At 38.0% G+C, this 22844-nt stretch overlaps 1 protein-coding gene across 1 annotated transcript; it reads right to left on the bottom strand.

Moving 5' to 3' along the window:
• Window positions 1-875: 875 nt before the first annotated feature.
• LOC144648261 (protein sidekick-2-like) lies at window positions 876-20934 on the bottom strand. Its single transcript, XM_078507878.1, has 18 exons — window positions 20844-20934; window positions 19968-20010; window positions 18763-19256; window positions 18430-18456; window positions 17396-17647; window positions 15331-15630; window positions 14773-15069; window positions 13885-13950; window positions 13362-13586; window positions 9406-9523; window positions 8070-8548; window positions 7562-7588; window positions 6911-7156; window positions 5704-6003; window positions 5167-5463; window positions 4789-4848; window positions 4283-4396; window positions 876-3494 (listed from the first exon to the last, which is right to left on the bottom strand). The coding sequence occupies exons 1-18, from the start codon at window positions 20899-20901 to the stop codon at window positions 2830-2832; spliced, it is 4068 nt and encodes a 1355-aa protein (XP_078364004.1). The 5' UTR covers window positions 20902-20934; the 3' UTR covers window positions 876-2829.
• Between the last annotated feature and the right edge of the window lie 1910 nt (window positions 20935-22844).

Genomic DNA, 22844 nt, shown 5'->3' with positions numbered 1-22844 from the left:
ACAGCTAGTGAAATATTGACTTTACACCGTGCCGTATATGACCGTGAATGCTGTGAAACATGGCCATACGTGTTATACCTAGAGCTGAGAGGCAAAATAGCTAAACAGCTGAACAGCGATCGCGACCCACCCAGCTAGACGGCTGCCCACAGCTGAGAAGCCACCCAATCAAAACGGGATCATCCTCAGAAGCTGGCAAAAGTTCTTTGCGTCTTCAGTAGGCAACATAAATGTGTAATCCCAGACCCAGTTACAGCAAAGTGAGTTATTTTAGATACTTTGTGTTTGCTCAAATTTATTAATATTACGACCTTTTTCGTGGAGTTTTAAAATACAGTATCTTGTAAAATTGTTTTTCCTGAGCCCAGCATTTTAAAATTATTGTTGATTGTCTCAAGAATTGTCAATCACACTTGAAAAAAAAAAACGGTTTTGGAAAGTGTTCATCCATAAGAAATGTTACCTTGGGGCAAAACTGGAAAAAAGAACCACTGTATGTATTTATTTTAGAACGTTTTAAATTTCTTAAAATAATCACACGCTGAATGACCTCAATGTATCCGATTTAAGATATAAATAACCCATCAAGATTTCTAATATTACTATATATGCTAGGTCTAGAATCAACCAGGAACAAATATCTCTTTTAGTCGTTAAATCGGTAGAATGCCTTTTTCCAGCGCTTTTCCTTTGAGATGTGCTTTGTACTTGATCTGTTTTCAGTTTTCTCACTCTCCCACAAGTTTTTATGACCGGAGATCACTGTTTTTTATTTGTAAGACACATTAACAAGACACATTTTAATTATAAATAGTTTTTAATATTTTATTTTGTATAATATAATTTTTATTGTAAAGTACTTCGTAATTCAGCCGCTCCGGCGGCTGCAATGAGTTTTCTAATAAAATCTATCTATCTCTATCTATCTCTCTTATTAAATATTTGAGCTTGGCATTTTTAGGAGATGAAAGTTGATTCGGCCTTCGGCCTCATCGATATAATCAGCGATCAACTCAAAAAAAAGAGAGCGAATTACCTAAGTTTTTGTAGAAAATGTTAACTAAATTTCCTTCTGATAACGAATTTCAACTTTTTAAGTACAACAAAACTTCACGCTTTAGCGAAATTGAACGGGGACTTAATTAAAACTTACAGCTGCGCCTTTATCAGTTCGTTCAATGTCTTTCGTTTGGCCTTCTAGGAAGTTGAATTACTCAATAATATTTCCAAATCTTCACTCGAAATTTCGGAGAAACGAGAAAACGTAACCATTTTATAGACGACCTCAAGCCACCGCAATGTAATATGGCTGTTAGTGTACAAGAGCGCAGGCGTTCACATTGCAGCGTTTGCATTAGAACACTGGTAGGATTCTGCTTATACTGATTAATAGACTTGAAGTCAATATTGTTTGTTTTTTGGTCGGAAAATAGTGTGACTTTTACTGCAAACGTCCACCTTGGTCAATGCTCTTATTCGTTTGTCGACTCAAAGGGTAAGCTTGTAGTGCTGGAAAGGTGGCACATAAGGCTACGCAACTTGATATAACATTATAGCATTATCTGTCAATTCAAGTTTAACAGCAAAATGTTAAACAACAGTATAGTTAAGTACAAGATAAAGTTATATTATATACGCGAGCTAGCATAAATTTCATATTCGGTTCATACGAAACATTTAAGCTAGACAGCATTGTACATGTGTCGTGTTTTAATACGACAGTGTGGGATTTAAAAATCCCATCATTGTGCTACTCTGACATGCCTTCAGATCAGTTAAGGTAAAGCTTTCGAGACTAGTGGCCTATAAGGCTGTTTCCTTAGCATGTCTAGATGTATTTCTACTCTCCCCTGGATGGGATGCTAGTTTAACGTAGGGTTACCCCAGGATTTCATTCGCCGGTTCCTTGCACCTGAGTGAAAAAAAGAAAATGTGAGAGTAAATTGTCTTTCCAAAGAATACAGCACGGTGACCCCGGCCAGGGCTCAAAGCCGGACTGTTAAATTTGGATTCCAGCGCACTAACCATTAGGACACAGCGTCTCCCACTGTAGATCAGGGTTACCCTTTATTTGCCAAGTACGGACGGGTCCGATCATATTTACAAGATAAAACCGGCATTTCTTCACACTCGATATAATGGAAACTTGTACTTCCAGGACAATCTACGGCAATCTACTTTGCTGTCAACTGAAAACTTCCTGCAGCTTGGATTCTCTTTCATAATTTGCTCCAAATAAAAGATTATCACAAGTAAAGATATCACTTCCTGCTAGTTACTCGTTATGCTTACAGCATTTTATGGTGCATTGTTCCTGTCAAAGCGAATTGAACTGCGTTTTTGTGTATCCTTTGTCGTATTAAGGACGGCGCCTACTTATAACGAGGAATTTTTGCCCGGCCGATGACCAAGCAAAAATATGGAGATATTATCAACGGCTATTAAAATCAAGAAAAAAAAACTCGCGCAAATATTCGAGTAAGCTAGGTTTGAAAACTGGTAAAAAAAAGTGCTGACGTGGCATTTAAAAAAAAGTAAAAGTAAATAACATTTTCTTGCAAATTCCATTTGAAATTGGTTTTTCATGAACAAAATCAACATTTAATGTAACAATCTTTAAAATAACAAAAATGTCTTCGAAACTGCGTGATCCACGTTTTTTAAACAAAATAATTTCGTTTGTTCGTATTTGCAAGGTGGGTAAGCAAATTAAACATTTTATAGCTTTGTGGGCATACTTTTGTTTGACAGCTTACCATTGTTTTAAAATGATACAAATTTATACTACTTGATGTAGTTATAATCATTTTTTTTTAGCATTTGAGAGATTTAGTATTGTCCTGACCATCCGTATGTGCTCAACCTGCTTCCTTTGCTTCTGGTTTGGTCAGCTAAATTCGAGCTCTCTTCTTTGGTAGAGACCTTCATTTCTCTGAGAGCAATGAACTCCCTTAGGTGACCCAGGTCAACAGAGAAACGGCGCCGAGACCTGTGTGCCAAGGTACCCGGTACTTCTGTGGCCTCCATGCTGCGTTTTTCTCCGTGAAGAACTCCAACAAACGGTCGTAGCTCGCCCAGATCAACAGAGTGGCATTTCTTAAGTTTGTGTTCTTTCGCTGAAGTCACGGTCCTTTGCACTTCTTGGCTACATCTATTGGCTTGGCATGTAGCAATTGGAATAATCCCTTTTTGCAGCCTATCATACACGGAGTTTCCACGCCCATCCACTGCTCCTCCAACTGACCGCCGCCTGCCATGACGCTGCAGCGTCTTGTAGCGTGTGTTTTCATACAACTGTTCAAACTCGTTAATGATGTTCCTTAAGTGTGGTGGGAGGTCAAGCGAGCCATCAGCAGCAATGTTGATGTAACGTGGTTGACGAGTTGTGGTGGGAACAGTGTCTGGCATGTCGTATCCTTGGGAGTCAGTTGTACCGATCCTCTCAACCCAAGCGGGCGAGGAAATGGCATAAGGAGCTAGCGGATAATTCAAACCTGAAAATTTTATAATCAACAGATATAGATTGGTAGTTTGTTCTGTTTTAAAAATCTCATGTTGGCTAAATTCTTCTAGGACGCGTGCATCCATTGGCACAATCTTCCATATGATTAAAATTATGAGCAAAATTCATCCATTTGTAAGATTATAATTAACAATTAGACGGCAAGCTCGTGGTTTCTATCGGCAGATTGTTGGCGAGGAGAACCGAGAGTGAGCCGTCCCATTGTTCTAGCATAACCTACTGTCCGATCTATTAAACACAGAATATTGCTAGAGTTGATTTATTTAAGGTTTTGATTGATAAAATTTAGGGAAAAACTGGGCGCGCGCTCCGAGAGCCGTCTGTCGATCAATGCACGGCACCTGTGTAGCCTGCCCAATCAGATTGCGCGATTACTTAATTGACGGACAATGAGTTATGCTAATTTATAGTAATATCTTAAATTAGAATATTTACAAATTAATAAAACAGTAAAATTAATATTTATGAAATGTGCGAAAAAATATTTTCTCCACTCCCGCTCTGAGATGGGGTATATTTAACTCTATATTCTGAGATGGGGTAGCAAATTTGAGCTTTACTTGGTCTGAAACGGAGTAGGGGTCCCTAGACCCCAGCAAAGCATCCCTACCAGGAGGGGCTTATCGCCTCACGTACAAAATAGTTAATACTTGAAGATTCACGAAAACAGGAAGCACAACTTGCAAACAAGAAACACAAGTTTGATGCTGATTATGAACCAGCTCCCCTCAAAAATTAAAGCTACATTTCATACCCTACCACTTTCATTGTTGACATTTAATGACGTCCTCCTCTTTCGGACAAAGTATATTGCAAATACAACTGTGCCAAGAGCAACTGTCCCCGACAACACTGCAAGCACGGCCATGCTTACTGTATAAACATAAAAAGTGTGTCAATTCTACATTGTGACAGCAACTGAACCAGACTCAAAATGAATGCATTGTTTGTGTGGTAATCCAAAGTAACATAATTTCTTTTTAATTTACTTTACAAATCAGCTACAGTTTAAGATTTTGAATAGTATAGTTTCCAGAGATGAATATAAGAATTGGGTATTCTTTTTGGTCGACAAGCTCGGCTTATGACGCTGTGTTCACCGCGCTAGGCGGTGAACTGATAGCATTCCACCTTTGTCGCCCAGGCAAGTAAACATGATAGCAGTTGCTGAATGAAATTTTCGTTCAATTGGAAGAAATCATTCCAAGTCCAGGATATAAAACAACAAACAAACGCAAAGACAACAACATGCAAGTCTGCACAACCTTTTCCACTTTGTGCTTTGCCTGAACTGGGGTCGGGTTTTGGCATCCAGCCAGTTTTGCCTGTGGATTCAATGTTATAACAACAAATTGAGTAATGTTTCGACTCATGCCGTCAACAAAACAATCAATACAGTTGTAAATCAAAATTTGATTTTACGACCAACATTTGAGAACTTTATTTAAGCGTTGTGCCGTCAGATCATGTACCTTAATTTTGAACAAAATTTACAATGAAATAATTTTCTCGATAAACAATGATGAAACTCTGTTCAATTTGCTTCTTTTTGTTCAACTGCCTCTTGCATGATTAAAAGAAGTCATTAGAATCGAAAAAGGTTAAATACAAGTTATGTGTGAGTTTGACGGGGAAATCATTACCTGATAAAGGTTTCGCGAAGTAGGCCTTGCTTTTAGCCCCATTGCCCTTTGCCGTAAATGCAAGAACCTGAAAGCTATAATTGGTATTGGCTTTCAACCCTTTGATCTTCAAATGTGTTTCTTCCGGTGAAACTAAGCTACTGTTGGCAGGTGACAAATCGTCGATTTCTTTGTAAAGCACGTTATAGCCAAGCACCTTTCCATTGGTATATTCCGAAGGGACTGGCTTCCAACTGACTTGTATCACATCTGTTGCTAGGCTGTGTGTGGTTATGTTCGTTGGAGGGCGATCTGGTACTAAGATTAGGAAAGAGAAGGAGAAGTAAGTGTAGTCAGCAAGTCAACCAGTTAGTCGTAGGTCAGTCAGCCAGTAAGCTGTCAGCCAGTCAGCCAGTCCGTCCCGTCCGTCCGTCCGTCAGTCAGTGATTACGTCTGTCTCCCACTGTTTCTAACTAATTTATATTAAGTGAAAATGGTTGCTTGTACCGAACTATTTGATAAATGACTAGATCCCTGTCTCTCCTTCAATAAACATACCATCTTCATCAGTTGAAATGACCAACTCTTCACTCCAAGCGCCATTTCCATAATTGTTGTGCGCTCTCAGTTGACAGCTATAATTCTTATATTTTTGGAGTCCTTGGAACGTCCAATTATTCTCCGTAGGCCCTAAATTCTCGAAATGTCTGTCTGACACGTTGCCCATTCTTTCACACGCAACGTGAAATCCAAGAAGTACTCCATGAATGTGATCCTTTGGAACATCTCCCCAAGTGAGTTTTATGCTTGTTGAGCTCCCACTGTGACCGCGGAAATTGGCTGGTGGTCTTGAGGATGCTATGTGGAAAATCGAAAGATAAAGATTGAAACCGTAGTCAGTCACAATCGTGTACATTGGTGAAATCTATAAAAGCGAGATGCTGCTATATTTGTATAATTATAGCAAATGTGCATACTTTACACTTTCTAAGCGACAAAGTGGAAACCTTTGGTTTATTTCGATATGTTTCTCTAAAATTGATTTGCATGCTCGGTACTTTAGTTGATCCTCCAGCTTGCATCAATCAATCAATCAATCAATCAATCAATCAATCAATCAATCAATCAATCAATCAATCAATCAATTTGTATTTATCGGGGTCGGTACACTTAGCTAAAAAGCTAGCTTGCTGGTACACCACGAAATAAAAATAGAAAAAAATCATAAGAAGTGTATAAATACTAATGGTTACAACATTTTGTCTAACTGAGTGTAAAACGTAAAAATTGTAAAAAAAACTGCATACCGTATTTATTCGATTAAGCGCCCAACCTCGAATAAGCGCCCACCCAAAAGGTAGGAAAAGTTAATAAGCGCCCAGCCTCGAATAAGCGCCCACCCCCCACCCCACAAAAAAACTGTAGTGCACAAGATGAGTATTGATTATTGAAATTGACTAAGTACTACTAAGAAGACTTCCCCCATGACCGAGTTTTCTTAGTATTTTACAGAAACTTTCAATGAACAGTTAAAATTCTGCTTTGGTACATCTTCACGTTTTGTTATTATTTATTGTTTTGTTACGAAAATAAACTTACTATTTGCTGAAAATCGTGAAAATTTAATAAGCGCCCAGCCTCGAATAAGCGCCCACCTCGAATAAGCACCCTCTCTCAAGGACCAAAAATTTAATAAGCGCCCAGGGCGCTTAATCAAATAAATACAGTAAGATTCATTAAAAACTTGGCATGCCAATTTACTTACGTCTTTCGGGACATTTAGGCACATCACAGGACTCCCATCGTATGGTCCTATTTGAGGTAAAACACCACGGCCCATCCAAAGCGTACCCTCCTGGATTGCGGCATAAATTTCCACTCATCTCTTTGTAAATCGTTCCATTGATATTGTGTTTATGGGGGCATTCGGCATCCCACGACTGACAAGTGTGCCCGGAAACTGTAAAGCTTTTGTTGCCACGGTAACCACGTCCATCTCCGTAGAAGCATTCTGCAACAAAAGATTGACCGTGATTTTTGAAAATTTCCGAAATCGTGAGAATCGACGGATTGTTTCATCAAAACGTACTAGGGTAGTTCCTCAAATTAAGCCGTATTTGGAAAAAAAAATTAATAACTGTTTTGTGAAATAATTTGTAAACAGGGCAATAAAGTTCGCGAAACGTTCGCTGTTACATTTACACTTGATTGGCTAATATTTGGAGTTTTTCGCCTACATTGAAAGCTTAAGGGTGTTACCTTCTCGAACCTAATCAAATTCTTTGCCTGTTTGATACTGTTACTAAAATTACCCGTGGTACATAAAGTTATTATTAAAAGGTAACGCCAGTGTCCACCAACAAGTTTCAGCAAAACCGTTGTACCGTTGTATGTCTTGGTTCTTAGTATTTGTTACCTTGACTTTCCAGAATATTAAGCTTGTCTAAATCGTAGAGAAAAGAAAAAGAGGGAACATTAGTACGTGGAATGCTGACTAAGCGGAGACAGACGAAGTCTCAGCGAAAAAAGAACCTTTGCGATAAATCTAACTCTCAGTGCGGTTAAGTTGCAACATCAGCTTAATGAACAATTTTTTTCAGACGTAATCGGTTAAGAAATTGGTACTTGATTCCCCCAGAGAAACAGTGTTATAGCTCAAGGTGATAAGAGGTTTTATTCTGCAAATAATGCGTCGAAGCATATTAATCTCTTTTGTGCACTCGAGTTTTGAAAGTAATTCTCGTTTGCTTTGGTTTTGCATTACTACGCTTACTGATTGGCTTAAAAATCTCGCGCCACCTCCTTAGCCAATCAAAACTAAAACAAAAATCAATTGTGACTTGCTCACGCACGTTTTCCCTCCTAATTTCTCTTGCTTCAAATGAAGAAATTGATAGCCCAGGGTACCACTCCTCTCTACTGACCTCGTATCTTGTCGGGATAGTAGCAGTTGGATGATTCATTTCGAAATGGCAGAGTTCTGCAATTTATGATTTCCATGAAAATACTGGGCTCCTCCTCTGCGAATGTTTTCACCAATTTTATTTCCCTATCGCATACTTCAAAGAGTAGCTTGTTGCATGTTTCTCTGCAAATAAATTGAGGTTTGGAAGAAATGTTGCAGTGTTTAAAGTAATGATGACAATACACATCGTCCACCATATCCAGACAGCTTTGTCGTACAGAGAAATAGATGCCGTTGATTCCCCTTTGCTGTCGTGTCTTGAGAAGAAAGTTCTTGGCCATCTGATAGTTGCGCAGCTTGGTTTCGCTCTCGTGTAGGTCTTGATAACTTCCATAGACGGGTAGATAACCAATGATATCTTTGCAATAACCATTTGGAAATGTGCCTTGGTATGGCGAGCACTTTGCTAGTGGAACTTGTTGAGTCACGGGCGCGCATCTAAGGTAAAGAAGAATCGAAATAGCTGACTTATTCATTTGCTTCAATCCTACTGTAACAATGATACACTCGTGAACAATTGTTAAGCAACAAAATGAAATATTTTAAAGCATGTCAACAAGTGCATTGTATATCTGTTGAATATTAGAAGAAACCAGTAGACATCGTTGAATGCCCCACTTTGTGACTTCGTGTTTGATGATATCTACACTGAATGATTTTAAAATAGTGTGCAACGTGCCAAGACCAGCCGAAATAAATGTGCTGTTCTTTGGCTAATCAGGAGGTAATTGCCTCATGCAAGTAAAATTACGTCACATGAAATTTTTCTGCGATGCTATGTGATGGAGCGGGCACATTTGTTTCCTGACGTAATAAAACCATGTCTTCCAACAGTTAGTGTAATTTTATCACAGCAAAACTTTAACAAGCTTCAAAATAACATCAAGTTAAGCTGACTTACTTAGCTGTACCATTAATGTCTGTAACTGTAGAATTTTCAGCTTCTGAAAAGCAATTAAAGAAATTAGCAGCTTCCACAGAAACAAGGCAGCCTCTCGTGTGGGGAGAGCTTTTTTAAGCCCTGGTTGTTTTGCTTTGGAGGGGAAGCCCTTCCTTGGTTTTCCCATCTGGCTGGGATCGATTCCGATGCACAAACTTGACATGCGGGCGAATACACAGCGCAAAGAATTAGAAGCTATGGGTAATAAATTTAGAGATGTTATAAATTGTCCTTACTGTTAACTAAGAAAAGACAAAGTATTACTTAGTGGGAATTTGTCCTTGAACAATACCCTCAGTAATTCAGTAAATGCCCCAGATGTCCGTTGCAATGCCAGAAACAAGACTAATATCACTTTTTCTTCCTCGTGAATCTCCCTACATTAAAGTTTCGCCAATAAATAGCATCAGAAGTTGTATTTCGTTTTTGTTCTACTTCTCTTCCGCCAGTGGCACATGTAAAGCGGATTCCCGCTAGAAGAATAAATGAAATTGAATTGTCAAATCGCCTTCAGAACCATATTTTATTGAATAAGGAAATGGATAGATTGAAGTAATAGCAAATACTGTACCATGTACATGATATTGAGCTTACACCCAGTGCTAGCGCGCAGCCTTGTAAATTAGTATGAAATTAACGCCTATCGCCGGCGCTAGTTCTATCTCTCTTTAATTACGAGGAGGTATTAGCGAGTCTGTACCGATACACCAATCGATTCCGATCAAAATATTATATGTTTGCTTTTAGATAAGTTGAACCTCTGTAATGCGGACACCGAAAAAGTAATTTTAAGCACAATAGGCCTTATCACGGTTTTCGACGCCATCTTGACGAGTAGGCAAAGGGGATAGAAATTACAGTTTTTGTATGGGAATCCAACGGCAAATATCTTTCACAAAAATCGATTTCTGGACATTTTATGAATTGTAAAGTTAAGATACTAGGCAAACGTTTTTATTTTCCGAGTTTGTAGGATTTAGCTGGGCTAGAAAGCGTTCAGTTACGTTTTTAATTTGCCGTACGTTCGTCTATATTTTTTCGTATGATTGACGCGGGTCTCCGGAAAAATTATAGACAAATGTATGGAAAAAATTAAAAACGTAACTGAACGCTTTCTAGCCCAGCGACAACCTTCAAACTTGGCGAATAAAAAACTTTTGCCATGTATCTTAACTTTACTATTCATAAAGTGTCCAGAATTCAATTTTTCTAAAACATATTTGCCGTCGGATACCCATACAAACACTGTTATTTCTACCCGCTTTGCCTACTCGTCAAAATGGCGTCGAAAACCGTGATAAGGCCTATTCTGAAAATGTCTAAGGTAGCAACAAACAGGAAATTCTATTACATACATAAAATATTATCACCTGATCTGTTCACCGGAGTGTCCGTAATAATGTGGTTATAAGTTTATATGAATTTGCTCTGCCGAGATTTTTTGTCCGTTGTCCGTATTATAGAGGGTCCCGGCCGTATTATAAAGGTTTTTTCTAAAGAAAGTATGTGAAAATTTTGTCGGGCCATCGCGATCGGAGATTGTCCATAATAGAGAGGTGTATATATCAAAATTTCCATGAAGACTCGTTTGAACTTGAAGTAATTTTAGAAGACACAGTTCTTTATATTAAACCAACATGGAAGTTACCTGAGATGGTAATGAAAACTAATCCAAGAACCAATGGCAGGATAGTCCGCAAAATCATGGTTTCTCTTCACAGCCAGTGTAAAATTTGGTATTACACCGGGAAATGTGGCCGTTTTGTGTATGCAGAGAGTCGAGAAGCCAAAAAGCTGAACAGCTACCCACAGCTGAGAAGGCAAGCCAATTAAGTGGAAACTGTATCAGCCGCCGGACAGTACTTTGCGCAAAAATAGCTTCATGAACGAAAGCAACGGAAGCAATGCCTCGCTGTTACTTATTCATTGTAATTATAGTAACTTGTCGTTTGCCGGAATCCCCGTTGAATAGGTGCTTTCTATTAATAACGGTTTTTGCCTTGGCAGTAGAGACATCGAGAAGGCGAGTAGGCGAACAGGGACAGGAAGTAGTGATGAAAATAGTCAAAAATTGTTTGAACAAAATTGGAACCTAAATGAAATTGAAAACCAGCAAAAATATATGCAATGAAAGTAAGGGAAGCCACGAATCTCTCATTACCACACCGAACGGCTGATCACCCGAGGCAGTAATCGAGCATTGTCGAGCCTGTGACGGTATTTGAGCTTCGTTTAGACATTGTAGTCTTTGTTAAAAAGAGTAGGATTTGGGTAGAGGCTTAGTTGATTCCAAACCCCTTGCAGTCCCAGACCAAAAAGCCGCGTCTGAATATAAGGTTTAACACGAGACCTCACGTCATCCAAGGGTAAGATCACCATTATTTTGTACTACTAACGCTGACTAAAAGGAAATACGTCACGGTGATTTAGCAGATTTTTGTCTTAACTGCAACTTGCATGCCACCATATACGATCCAATTGAAAATCGATCAATACAGCTGTACTTTTTTACAGCGACCCGCCCAGCTTGAGAGCCGACCACAACTGAGAAGCCACCCAATCAAAATGGGATCATTCTCAGCAGCTGGCAAAAATCCTCTATGTCTTCAGTAAGGAACATTAATTATGTAATCCCAGTTTCAGAAATGGCGAAGTACATAATTTTAGATACTATATACATGTTAGCTGATTTTTATTTTAATTACGACCTTTTTTCGTGGAGTTTTGAAATACAGTATCTTGTAAAATTGTTTTTTTTTTTCTAAGCCCAGCAATTTAAAGAAAAACAATTGTCGATCACACTTAATAAAAAGGTTTTAGGAAGTGTTCAGCCATAAGAAGTGTCACCTTCTGGCGAAACCGAAAAAAACATAAACCATTGTATGTATTTAGGATGTGACATTTTCAATTTCTCAAAAATATCACACGCTTAATGACCTCAATGTGTCCGATTAAGATACAAATAACCTATCAAGATTTCTTACATTACTATATATGCTAGCTCAAGAATAGAGGTTGTGTATGTGTGCCTATAAGCTCAGGGATTGACATTTTTATGAGATGAAAGTTGATTCGGCCTTCGGCATCATCAATATTATCAGCGATCACTTCATAGAAATAGAGAGCGAATAATCTAAATGTTTTTGGAAATGTAAACTAAATTTCCTTCTGATAACGAATTTCAATTATTTTTCAACATTTCAATTTTTTACTTTTTAGAACTGCTGGATATCAACCTGTACTATTGGAAACCTGGATGAATGCATGAATGTAATTGTTACTGCAAAATATAAACCTAATATAAAAAGACAAATAAATCACTTGTGTGAGATATTCAAGAATCAAGAAATGATATTTTTCAGATTTTTATTATATTTCTTTGCCATTTCTTACAATCCTAACTTTACTTACACTACTACAATAAAATAATTACTTACAAAAAAAGAGATCTCTTTATTCCTGTATTAATTAATTTAGACAATTTCCCTTTCCATTTTACCATTTTAATAGCCCAACAAACAATGTTTTTAGGTCACTTTTTGAAAAATTCATTATTATTCATTATTTATCACCGAGCTTAAAATTTACCATCTTTATTATTTACAAGCCTAAAATTACTTACTGCAAACATATGCACGTTACAAAAATAAAAAACACGAGTGAAATATGCTAAGGAGAGCAAAATAAGAAATTGGAATCATAACAAAGCAAACAACAGCTTCCAACAAAAAGTAAATAAAGCCGTTTCGAAAAAAGTGACCTAAAAACATTGTTGGGTTATTAAAATGGTAAAATGGAAAGGGAAATTATCTAAATTAATTAATACAGGAATAAAGAGGTCTCACTTTCTGTAATGTTGAGCAACTTTGTCTTTTTTTCTGGCAATGTAAAATTATAAATTTAGAATAAATAAATGATCACCACCTTTAGCACTAGTAACGAATTTAAAGCTATGGTGAAGAAATATTCGCTCTTCCTACTATTTACTCCTCATTGCCCCCTTTTACTACTCACACTAGAGTCGAAGTTTTAAACAGGAAAACAAAATTGAAAAAAACAAACAACACTACATCAAAGTACTGTTTAGTGGTCAAAAGGTTCAGGGATTAAGTCCATATTTGGAAACTGGAATAAAATGTAGTAAGTTTAGAAAAATGTGTTCGCAGTTGCTTAGCTTGTTTGCTAGAACGTTGCTTAAAATTTCAAATGTTGTTAAAAAGTTGCCGAGCAGTCTGGATACTAGACCTAATTGTTACTACAGAATAAAGTGGTCGTAGTGATTAGAACTTTATATCAAAGCGTTTTTCTGTCAATGTAAAAACAGTTTACATGTGTCGTCATTGCGACTTTCTTCCTCGGCATCTGGTTGGTCAGCTAAGGTCGAGCTTTCTTCTTTGTTGGAGGTCCTCATTTTTGTAAAAACAACAAACTCTGAGTCTCTCGTCTGACCCATCTTCTTTCGGACAAAGTAAACCACCAAAACAACTGCCCCAAGTGAAACGATGCCGAAAAACACCGCAACAACAATAATAATCACTGTAATAATAAAGATAAAAAGTGTCAGTAGGTTTTGTATTGTCCAGCGTTTCCCTTGTGTTGAACATGGCACAAAAGTCATATCACAAAAAAGACTTTGTTCAGTGTTTGCTTGTCTAAGAACACTGTCAAGTTTACTATGAAATTTGAGTGATACATACAGCTCTGCATTTGCACTTTTTAGTGGCACGTTATATATTCTAATATTTCTTTCTCCCCCCAAATCTAGCCTGAGTCAAACTTAATACATTTTAGTAAGGATTAAGCTTCATGGGAAAATTTGTGTTGTTTTCATTACCTTTTGCACTATGCAACTCTCCTGAGTCTACAGTGCTAGGGTCGACGTTCTTCGTATTGGTTAGGTCTGAAAGACAATTGGAACGAAGGTAGTACGTTTTCTCCTAAATGAAAGTTTATATCTTTGGGTGAGTTAAAGCTGATTTCCAGTCCGTACTGCGCAGACTCGGCGTTTGTTTTCGTTTTTGTTTTGAATTCGTTGAAACGTTACACTTCGGTGACAGCATACATGAAGATTTTTAGTCCGCCATTACAGTTCGTTTCGTTCAAAGAATTTCCGATGAGCTGAAACGTCGGTTTGAAATAGAGTCAAGGTTCTTCTACTCGTTATTATTTGTTCTGCAAGGATATCTGGTGCTAATAATGAAGAAAGAGCTAAGTTTGTCGCGGAATATTTAGCTTTGCTGTAAACATTCCTTCGTGTGAGGCTCACATAAACATTGCAACCGAGATTGCGCAGTACGGACTGGAATTCATCTTCAATTTAACGATGCAATAAGGAATGATTATTCTAATTTTATCGGCCATTGTGGGCTTAAATGGAGAATTTAGCAGGCTATATATTTTACCCGCTGCCTGATCTAAGGAGGAACTTTGTAATCTACCTAGCGTTTTAACCTAGCTATTTTGTTAGCTGTTTATGTTGTTGTTTTTGTTGGTTATGAAATATGTAGACCGGCTTAAGGAGAGTGTGCCCAATAAATACCTTTGTTTGCGACAACACTAATCACCATGGGAACAAAATAATTTTTACATACTATACAGACTTTGAAAAACATCCGCCAAAACAGCAAATTTTAAACGAAAGGTTTGAAAACGCACGTTTCTGAAAAGAATAGACATGACAGAATTTGTACAAAGTAACCTAAACAAAAAATGTCTTAAACACCTTTGAAAGTTCTAGCAAAGTACGCCACACTCTTAGGCCCGTTTCCCTTGACTGTAAAGGCAAGAACCTGAAAACTATAGTTGGTGTTGGCTTTCAATCCTTCGATCTTTGAATGGGTCTTTTTTGGTGAAACTACGCTACTGTTGACACGTGAGCTATCGTTGACATCATTGTAAAGCACTTTGTACCCAAGCACCTCTCCATTGGTATATTCTGGTGGGACTGGATTCCAGTCAACTTGTACTGTATCACTTCCTATGCTTACCGCTGTTATTTCCTTTGGAGGGCGATCTGGAACTAGAAAGAGGGAGAAAATGTGCAGTGTTCAAATAGTACTAAGGCACCTACAGGTCACTTGACATCGAATGATTGGATCACATTTCAAACAAATTTCGCCATCTAGTATATGGGCGATATACATGTAGTTTATTTTCGAGTAGTAAAAACAAAACTTAAGGAATCGGCAGAAGGATTATTATTGTACAATTAAACAATTTACCAGATAATCTCATTGTAACAGTAAATATATCCTTTTCTCTCCTTCTTTTACTAACATACCATCTTCATCAGTTAAAATGACCAATTCTTCACTCCAGGTACCGTTTCCATAGTTATTGTACGCCCTGAGCAAGCAACTATAATTCCTATATTTTTGCAGTCCTTCAAACATCCATTTATGCTCTGCAGGCACCACAGTCTCGAAATGCCTGTCTGACACGTTGCCGTCTCTTTCACAGGCAACGTGAAATCCAAGAAGTATTCCATGAATAGTGTTCTTTGGAACATCTCCCCAAGTGAGTTTTATGCTTGTTGAGCTCATGTTGTGACCTCGGAAATTGATTGGTGAGCTTGAGGGCGCTATAAGATAAAAAGATAAACTTTGGAAACTTAACTTTAACTTTAACTCGGTCAAAGTAGTAATTGGACCTATTTAAGAGTAACAAAGAGAGTGACACGTTTGGTCAGTTATTGTTGAAACGGCTAGAAAGTATCCACAAAAAACCTTGCTAAAACCGGGCATTGTTGTACTACGTTGGCGGAAAAGTCAGCAAGAATTCCTTAGGGACTGGTCAATAAGTATCAGGGGGGGGGGGGGGTGGTCCGGAGCAATTGGAAAAGTGGTGGCTCGAAAATTTGTGACCCACCCCTTCCGTCTGGCTCAAAACTGACTAACCCACCCCTAACAGGGGGTTGAAAATTACATGACCCACCCCCATGTACGTCTTTTTCCATTTCTTAACACACCAAAGAAGGATGAATTTATCACTTCTCATACTAGCCTTTTGTAAGTTTTCCACATATTTGTGTGTAAAGTCCATGGGAAAATTTAGACACAAACATATGCAAAAAACTGAATCAGTATATGATATTAATTCATAATCAATTATTGAAGAGTTCATATTTTTAATGAGAGAACATTTCGATATACAATTAATTATAAAAATAAGCGAAAATAAGCACGACGCAACTCATCTTGAGTTCATATCATAGTTGAGTAAAAAACGGTCGAGTTAAGTTAATGCAAGAGGTGATAGAGTATAGAAATTAAAAGCAGTGTTTAAAAGCAGTGTTCCTGCTTTGGTGAACAATCAATGCGTTGTTTATTCATTTAAATGTGATCAGTGTGATGCTGATTATGTGGGTTACACCACAGACATCTACATCAGCGCATAGATGAACACAAAACCTCAGTATTGGCAAGCACTTAAAAGAAATCCACGGTGTCGAGAGTCCTGACATAAGAAATATGTTTTCCGTCTTAAAGAAATGCAAAGGGAAACTGGATTGTTTAGTGAACGAAATGCTTTTAATTCGCGAGAGAAAACCAGAACTAAACACGCAGGCGGACTCGATACGTGCGAAAGTATTTACCTAATTAAATACCGCACACATAACACTGTGAACGCTATTGACCGCGAAACACTGCTTTTAAAATATTCTAATATACTTTATCACTTCTATTTGCATTTAAACTTAACTCGACCGTATTTTACTCATTCTACTTGATAATGAATAAGATGAGTTCGAAACGTCGTGGCTTATTTTCGCTTATTTTTATAGTTCATATTTTTATACAGAAATTAATAACATAAAATACAACCACTGTCCATCATTCATATTTGCAAATTGTTCGAGAAAAGAGTTAACTGGTATTAAAAGGCCTAAAGCCCAGCGTGAATCTGTGCAGGTTGAAGAGAGTCAGGTAAAACTAATGATATGATTACAAGCCATCTAGGGGGGTCAGGGGGCATGCTTCCCCCGGGAAATGTTTATATTTGGGCCTTTTGAAATCGCTAGAAATTCATTTAAAACTGCTTACATAGAGAAATTTATCAATTTTATATACTGATGAATACAGCTTTTCTTGGAACTATAACAGTTAAAAGTTAGTGAATAAATAAGATGACCCACCCCCTACGTGTAGATCAAAATAACATAACCCACCCCTTTTCGAGGGCTCAAAAATGATGACCCACCCCCTTTCTGCTCCGGCCCACCCTCCTGTACTTATTGACCAGTCCCTTATCAACTTGAAACACCTTTAAATGTACAGAACTGTACGCACAATATAATCATGTGAATGTTTTTTGGTTGTAAAATGATGGTATTCCAATCCCCTTACGTCGTTCAGCACATTTAGGCACATCACAGTGCTCCCAACTCACAGTCCCATTTGTGGTGAAACACCACGGCCCATTCAGATCGTACCCCCCTGGATTACGACATAAATTGCCACTATCTTCAATAGATTTGTAAATCTTTTCACTGATATTGTGTTGATGGGGGCATTGGGTACCCCACGACTGACAGGTGTACCCAGAAACTGTGACGCTTCTGTTGCCACGGTAACCGCGTCCATCTCCATGGAAGCAGTCTGCAAACAAAAGATTGAAATTGACTTAGAGACGATGTTTTAATAAGAAAAAGGTAAGTAAATACAAGAAAAATATTCACAACATTACAATAAAAATTTTTACCAATTATTTGATTGCTTGTCCCAGCTGACCCGTAACCGAGACAAAAAGCGCGAGCAGTAATGTTGCTGTTAGCTTCTATATCCAATTGGCTGGACAGAGAACGACCGATTGGCTCATTAAAGCGTGCTGCCTCATCAAATGCAAAACAATGATAATTTAAAAACGTAACAAATGCTTTAACAAACCAAGCCGAAAGGTGTACAACCCTTGCCAGTCAAATGCAGTTTCCTTATCGGTGATCTTCTATAGTCCCGTCACCTGCTTACTTCAAAACCTTACTTCTCAACCGATCACTTGTGTAAACATAACATAATATTGATGTACAGACTCTAGCAAAACAAAGAGCCAAAGTGTGGTGCTTGAGATCAAACGCCGCCGGTTCCGTTGGCTTGGACATGTCCTCAGAATGGACCAAGACTGTATCCCAAAGACCGCTCTTAAATGGACACCACCTGGTAAAAGGAGGCGAGAGCGGCCCAAGACAACCTGGAGACGTACTGTGATGGCCGAGCTAAACGAGATGGGCTTGACTTGGGGCGAGGCACAACTTGTAGCAAAAGATCGGTCCCGATGGAAGCAGATCGTTGCCGCCTTATGTCCCACCAGGGAAGAAGAGGAATAAGTAAGTACAGACTCTAGCAAAACGTATGCCCTTAATAAATATATATAAAAAACTTACCTACACTTTCCAAAACGTCAAGTTTGTCTAATCATCAAAAAATCAAAATGTAGATATTAGTGCTAATAATTTTACTGTTTTGATTTGTTTCCCGGCCGTGTTTTTTAGTAGAAAGGCGGACCTTCCCACCTATCTCCTTTTCTTCATTAATCCATATTACAACTTTTAAAATGTGGGAAATATCGATATCAAGGGAACAGTTTGGCCGTTTGTGCTACCAGTCTTCGATAATCTGGTTCCTAGGTCCCTGAAATTAGATGCGCAGGGGTTTGTAGGGCTTCTCCCTTTCGAAATACCTCAAACACAAAACGTGGCAGACGACGGCGGACTAACCTCGTATCTTGTCAGGGTAATAGCAGTTGGATGATCTATTTCGAAATGGTAGAGTCGTGCAGTCTATTATGTCAAACTTCAACGTTTTAACCATCTCGTACTCCCGATCACACACTTTGAAGAACAATTCATCGCATGCTTCTCTGCAAATAACTTGTGGTCTGGTAGAAATGTAGCAGCGCTTAAAATAATGGCGACAGTACACATCGTTCACCATATCCAGACAGCTTTGCCGCATAACAAAAGTATTGTTTTTGATTATTAGTTGCCAGCCCTCTTTTGTTAAATTCCCTCGTGACCGCTTTAAAAATTTCTGAAAGCCCAACATTCTCCTTTCATTGTGGTGCAGCTCTAGTGGATACGTTCCGGTGTAGACTCGTTGATAACCAATGATGTCTTTGCAGTAACCGTTTGGAAATTTGACTTGATATGGCGTGCACACCGCCGGTTCTGTATGAGCTGTAGACGGTTTAGAAGTGTCAGCGGGCACGCATCTAAGGGAATAAAAGGATACTGTTTGCAAAATGTCAACAAATATACCAGTTAACTTTAGTTAGCTAACTAAATATCCATTCACGTGTTCGCCGTTCGACAAAATATCATGTGTCCTACACTGATATTACTTCTGCTTCACTTCATAGCTTAATCGGAAGTACAATCCCGAAGGTCCTTGTTGTATTTTTATTTCTACAGAAGTTTACCCAGTGAGTGCTTTCATTCCCTTAATAAGGCAGGCATTCTACATAAATATACAAGGCTAATTTTCCTTACAAGGACTTTTATTTTCTCATGCATTGATATATGTAGCTCATTTTGCCGAATCATATATATGATTCGCTGTACCAAAGAAATAGCAGTTACAGAACTAGCCCAAAACTGGCTCACAGTATCTTATTGTAACACTCGTTCTTCTTCGTATCTTCGTATAAAGGAGAGTTTATTGTACTTTTGAATGTTGACAGACGCCAGACGACAGTGTTGAATAAATAGAATATCTCATATGTGACTTTGTTTTTAATGATATCGACGCTTATTGATTTTTAAACCTTGCGCAACGCACCCAGACAGGTCTTTGACTTATCAGAAGATAATTCAAAATGTTTTGCAAATACCAACTCGTGAAATGTTTTCCGCGATGCTATTTGATATTATCACGGAAAAACCTAAAGACGTTTTCAAAATAAAATTAAGTAAAGTTGACTTACTCAGCTGTGCCATTAATTCCTGTAACTGTAGAATTTTTGGCTTCTGAAAAGCAATTAAAGAAAGTAGCAACTTGTTAACACAGAAACAGAGCAGGGTCTCAAGTGAGAGACAGAGGTTGTTTCTAAGGCTCAACATGTTTTGCTTTGGAGCCGATGAAGTCATAAGATTGATTTTTCCAACCGGCGGTTTGAGATTTCGGTGCACAAACTTCTGAAACTTGTCACGAGTGGAATGAATGCCCAGCACGCAGATTTAAAATAAAGCTAAAGGCGAATGATTTAGTTCTAGTTATTCCCAGCTTAAATTGTATTGATCTTTGGCAAAGACGAAATGAAGAGTATCACTTCAAGTGGAAAATAACTGAATCCTTGAACTGCACCCCTTTTTCTTGCAGTGTCAAAAACAAACCTAATATACCTCTCACTCTTCACTCCTCTCACTTTGGCGACAGAAATCTTATTTCATTTTTGTTTTCCTTCTCTTTCGCCATATATAACGTGGATTACAACTAGAGCAATTGATGAACTTCCCTCTCAAACCACGTTTCACTGAATAAAGAAATGTCGAGAATTGTAGCAACAGCAAATGCCGTACCGTATAAAGTACATATATTTAGCTGACACTCACAGTAAGTTCACACTAGATTAGTATAAAATTAGGTCCAGTCGCCCGCGCTTATTCGAAATTTCTTTATGAAAAAGAATAAGGAATAAAGGAGACAATAATGATAAATCAATCCTACAATTATGAGCTATTGTTCTATACTTTTCGGCTTTTAGATAATATTATCAAAAGTAACATGTAAACGGCGTTTGAGCACGACACCCTGAACTCCTAGATTGGCAACTTGTAAGCTACCACTAAAACACAGTTACCTGTAATGGTACTGAGGACTAAACCAAGAAATAGTGGAAGGATAGTCTGCAAAATCATGATGCCTCTAAACAGCAGGTGCAGAATTGACTTTATACCACTTACAATATGACCGTATCGTGTGTAAAAGAGCTGAGAAGCCAAAAGCTACATGGCTAACGAAAGCTGAGAAGCCGCCCACAGCTGAGAGGACAAGAAAATTCATTAGAATCCATATCAGCAGCTAGCCAGTACTTTATGTAAAAATAGCTTCACGAACGAAACAACGGAAGCAAGTGCTTCGATGTAATTCATAATCAAGATCATGACGACGGAAATGATCTATAATTAGTAGTAGATAATTAGCTTTTTTTTATAATTAAACTACTTCCGTTCTTGGAGTATCTGCAACCACACCCAATGCTGATCCGGGGCAGTTACCATAGAGACCATAGAGCGCTAAAAAAGGAAATCTGTCGAGCCTGTGGCAGCATTTACATGAGATTCGTTTAGACAATGCAGTCTTTGTCTAAAAAGAGTAAGGTTGGGGTAGAGGCTTCAGTCCATCCCCTTCCCAGTAGCAGACCAAAAACCACGGTACGTTAGAATGATACATTACACGCATAATACGTTAGGACGCCTCTTTGGCTCTGAGCCCTCAAGTCTGCCAAGGGTAGAATCACTGCCCTTACTTTACCGCAGCCCTCCGTCAACACACGCAGCGACCTTATATAATAATAATAAATAATAAAAGATTTATATAGCGCCATATCCATGGCTCATGGCGCTTTACAGTAAAAATATTATTAAAAAGTAAAATTTACTTAAAAAATTTACATCAGTGATAAAGGAAATACTAACAAATAAAATAGCTGAGCTGTAAAAATGGAAATAAAAACTAGAATCATTAAAATCTTAAAAAAACTAACTATAACTAACTTAACTAATTAACTAAGTGACTAACTAACTGTCTAACTGAACTATCTAATTTATTGGTTAACTGACTAACTTAAAGTCTAATTATAAAATTTGTTAAACAGGTATGTCTTTATACAAGTCTTAAAGTGATAGCGAGCCGCTCTCTCTTATATAGTTCGGGAGAGAGTTCCATAGGCTAGGTGCTACAAATGGGAAGCACCTTTGGCCATAGCTTACTAACTTCACAGATGGTATTTTTTTTGTAAGTTTTTAGACGAGGATCGTAAACTCCTGGTTGGTGTATAGGGCTCTAACAATGTAGTCGGTGGCAGCAAAACCCGAAGACAGACCTGCTTGGGACTGATACATATTTGTAAAGCGTGGACAAATAACGGAGTGAGCTATGTAAACCTTTCACGTTTATGCATGGCGAAACTGTTGCCCAACTTACCCAACCCCTTAATTCTCATGCTTAGCTTTACTTTGGTCATGGAAAAATAATTCTTATAAGTAGGATATGGACCGATCACAGTTGGTCTGAACTCGAGTTGAATTCTTAGGTAGAAACGTCTCAAGCAATCATATTTAATTTAATTTTTTCGACGTTTTGTTTAATCACTAAACCCACATTTATTGTAGACAGACACAGCTTGCACTTGCGCAATAAATCTAGTTTACTAACGTCACGTTAATCAAATACGTCACGTGCATTATCACATTATGTTATGTTCACTCATTGTATTACTGCAATAGCTTTAAACGTAAGTTTCGCCACTCTATCCTTAATTCCTCAATGAACTGGCTCTTCCTATCATTGTGTAAGTAATCAGAGGATACGTAGGAATGATACAACCGAGAACACTTTCATAATTCCTCATTTCCAATTTTACTTTTTTCAAATAAAATCAAAATGTCATTTTTGCTTATTGTATTACTGCAATAGGCTTAAAACGTTAGTTTCGCCACTCAATCTTTAATTCCTCAATAAAGTTTATTGTTTCTGTTGTCCTCGTGTCATTTATTTCTTAACATGTAGACAGAACTGGCTCTTCCTATCGTTACGTTGTGTAAATAACTTGCGTGTAAATCATGCAAATGATACGTAG

Source organism: Oculina patagonica, chromosome 4, assembly GCF_052425735.1.
Source record: "Oculina patagonica isolate OP01 chromosome 4, crgOcupat, whole genome shotgun sequence".
NCBI lineage: Eukaryota > Metazoa > Cnidaria > Anthozoa > Scleractinia > Oculinidae > Oculina > Oculina patagonica.
This window is presented reverse-complemented; position numbering and strand designations above follow the sequence as displayed.